The following is a 1,418-nucleotide window of genomic DNA, read 5'->3' as shown; positions in this document are numbered from 1 at the left end:
AGTCTGAGCTTGCCGCTTGCATTGGAGCCAGGCGTCCATATGGCGAGATTGGATCGCCCCCCCTAAAACGCTCATAACTTTGTTCTTCCTCATTGGGCTGAAAACTGAGACCGTCTGACCGAGGCCATTCCGGATGAACAAACAGGTCCCAGCCTCGCCATCGACGAAGTAATGCGTGGACCGGCTACCTTTGTCAGGAACGACATCTGCTTGCGTGCGTCCATCCACAGACAATTCTTATACCCTGACCGATCTAGCGGCGTAGATCGCGCGGCGTTCATGAAGGTAGAGAGGTCAGCCGCCTCAACATCTCTCAACCTCTTCGCAAAGTACGCGGACGCAACTCGCTGAAGCTGACTGGCTGCCAGGCTCGAGACTACCCGACAGGGAGACCAGAGCATCTTGAGTGCCCGCGAAACCTTTGCGGTTGCGTACAACTCACGCAATGATGGCACGCCCAGACCACCACACTGTCTGGGGGCTCTTATGAAGTCGGTGGACGTCTCCACCGGAAGCTGGAAGCAACGCTTCACAAGCCTCAGTATTGCGCGGTCATACTGCCCGGCCGATTGCTTGATATTGTTAAATTTAGCAATCATGAGCTGGAATGTCAAACGTGGCAGTACGTAAGTCCGGTACGCATCCATCTTCTGCCACGGAGCCAGCTTTGACCGGAATATAAGTTCCGCTTCTCGGAGGTTCTCACGCAGTAATGAGAAAGGAGTCTGGGGTTTACCCAGCCCAGCGGCTACTCCAAGATAGCGAAAAGTGTCCCCGTGTACGAGAGCAGGTATTTCCTCCCCGCTTATCGTGAATGTTGCGGCATTCACTACTGCACGATTCAAGTACAGGGACGCGCACTTCTTCGGGTTGAACCGAAAGCCCATGGCGCTGGCCATGCCCTGGATTTTGCACAGCTGTTGTTGCATAACCCCGATGGATGGGGCGAACAGCGCGATGTCATCAGCGTAAGCCAGCGCTGTGACCGGCTGTCCTAACACGTTAACCGCAGTCGTTTCCGCCTCACACGGTAAAGATGGTAAGACTGACCGCAAGAGTGGCTCAACAAACAAACAAAACAAGATACCACTGCAAGGGTCACCTTGGCGTACTCCGACTGACCAGCGCGCGGTAACGTGGATTCCATTGGCGCCTTTGACTACAATGGTCGCGTCTTTATACAAATTCTGGATAAAACTGGTAAAAAGTCGGGTCCAGCCCATAGCGCTCCAACAACGAAAACAACAATTGGTGCGACACTGTGCCAAAGGCGTTGGAGATGTCTAACCAGCTGATGGAAGCTGTGCATTAGTGCGTCTTGCCTCTTGAATTGCAACCTCCATGACTAATTTGTGCTCGGAGGTATCACAGCTGGTTGGATACCTTTCTGGGTTTCCAAGGATATCAACCCCGATTGC

General features: G+C 53.3%; 1 protein-coding gene across 1 annotated transcript; it reads left to right on the top strand.

The window, feature by feature from the left end:
* The first annotated feature begins 712 nt into the window (after positions 1 to 712).
* On the top strand, positions 713 to 1,287 carry Tsp_13860 (hypothetical protein). Its single transcript, XM_003366976.1, has 3 exons — positions 713 to 790; positions 852 to 968; positions 1,045 to 1,287. Exons 1-3 carry the CDS (start codon positions 713 to 715, stop codon positions 1,285 to 1,287), a joined length of 438 nt encoding a protein of 145 aa, XP_003367024.1.
* Positions 1,288 to 1,418: the final 131 nt, after the last annotated feature.

The sequence above is a fragment of the Trichinella spiralis genome, assembly GCF_000181795.1.
Source record: "Trichinella spiralis strain ISS 195 chromosome Unknown Scfld5068, whole genome shotgun sequence".
Taxonomy (NCBI): domain Eukaryota; kingdom Metazoa; phylum Nematoda; class Enoplea; order Trichinellida; family Trichinellidae; genus Trichinella; species Trichinella spiralis.
This window is presented reverse-complemented; position numbering and strand designations above follow the sequence as displayed.

Coding starts and splice junctions, on each gene's coding strand:
- Tsp_13860 (XM_003366976.1), top strand. CDS start 713: ATGAGAAAGGAGTCTGGGGTTTACCCAGCCCAGCGGCTACTCCAAGAT. Junction 791..851: donor GTCCCCGTGTACGAGAGCAG/GTATTTCCTCCC, acceptor ATTCAAGTACAG/GGACGCGCACTTCTTCGGGT. Junction 969..1,044: donor AACAGCGCGATGTCATCAGC/GTAAGCCAGCGC, acceptor AAAGATGGTAAG/ACTGACCGCAAGAGTGGCTC.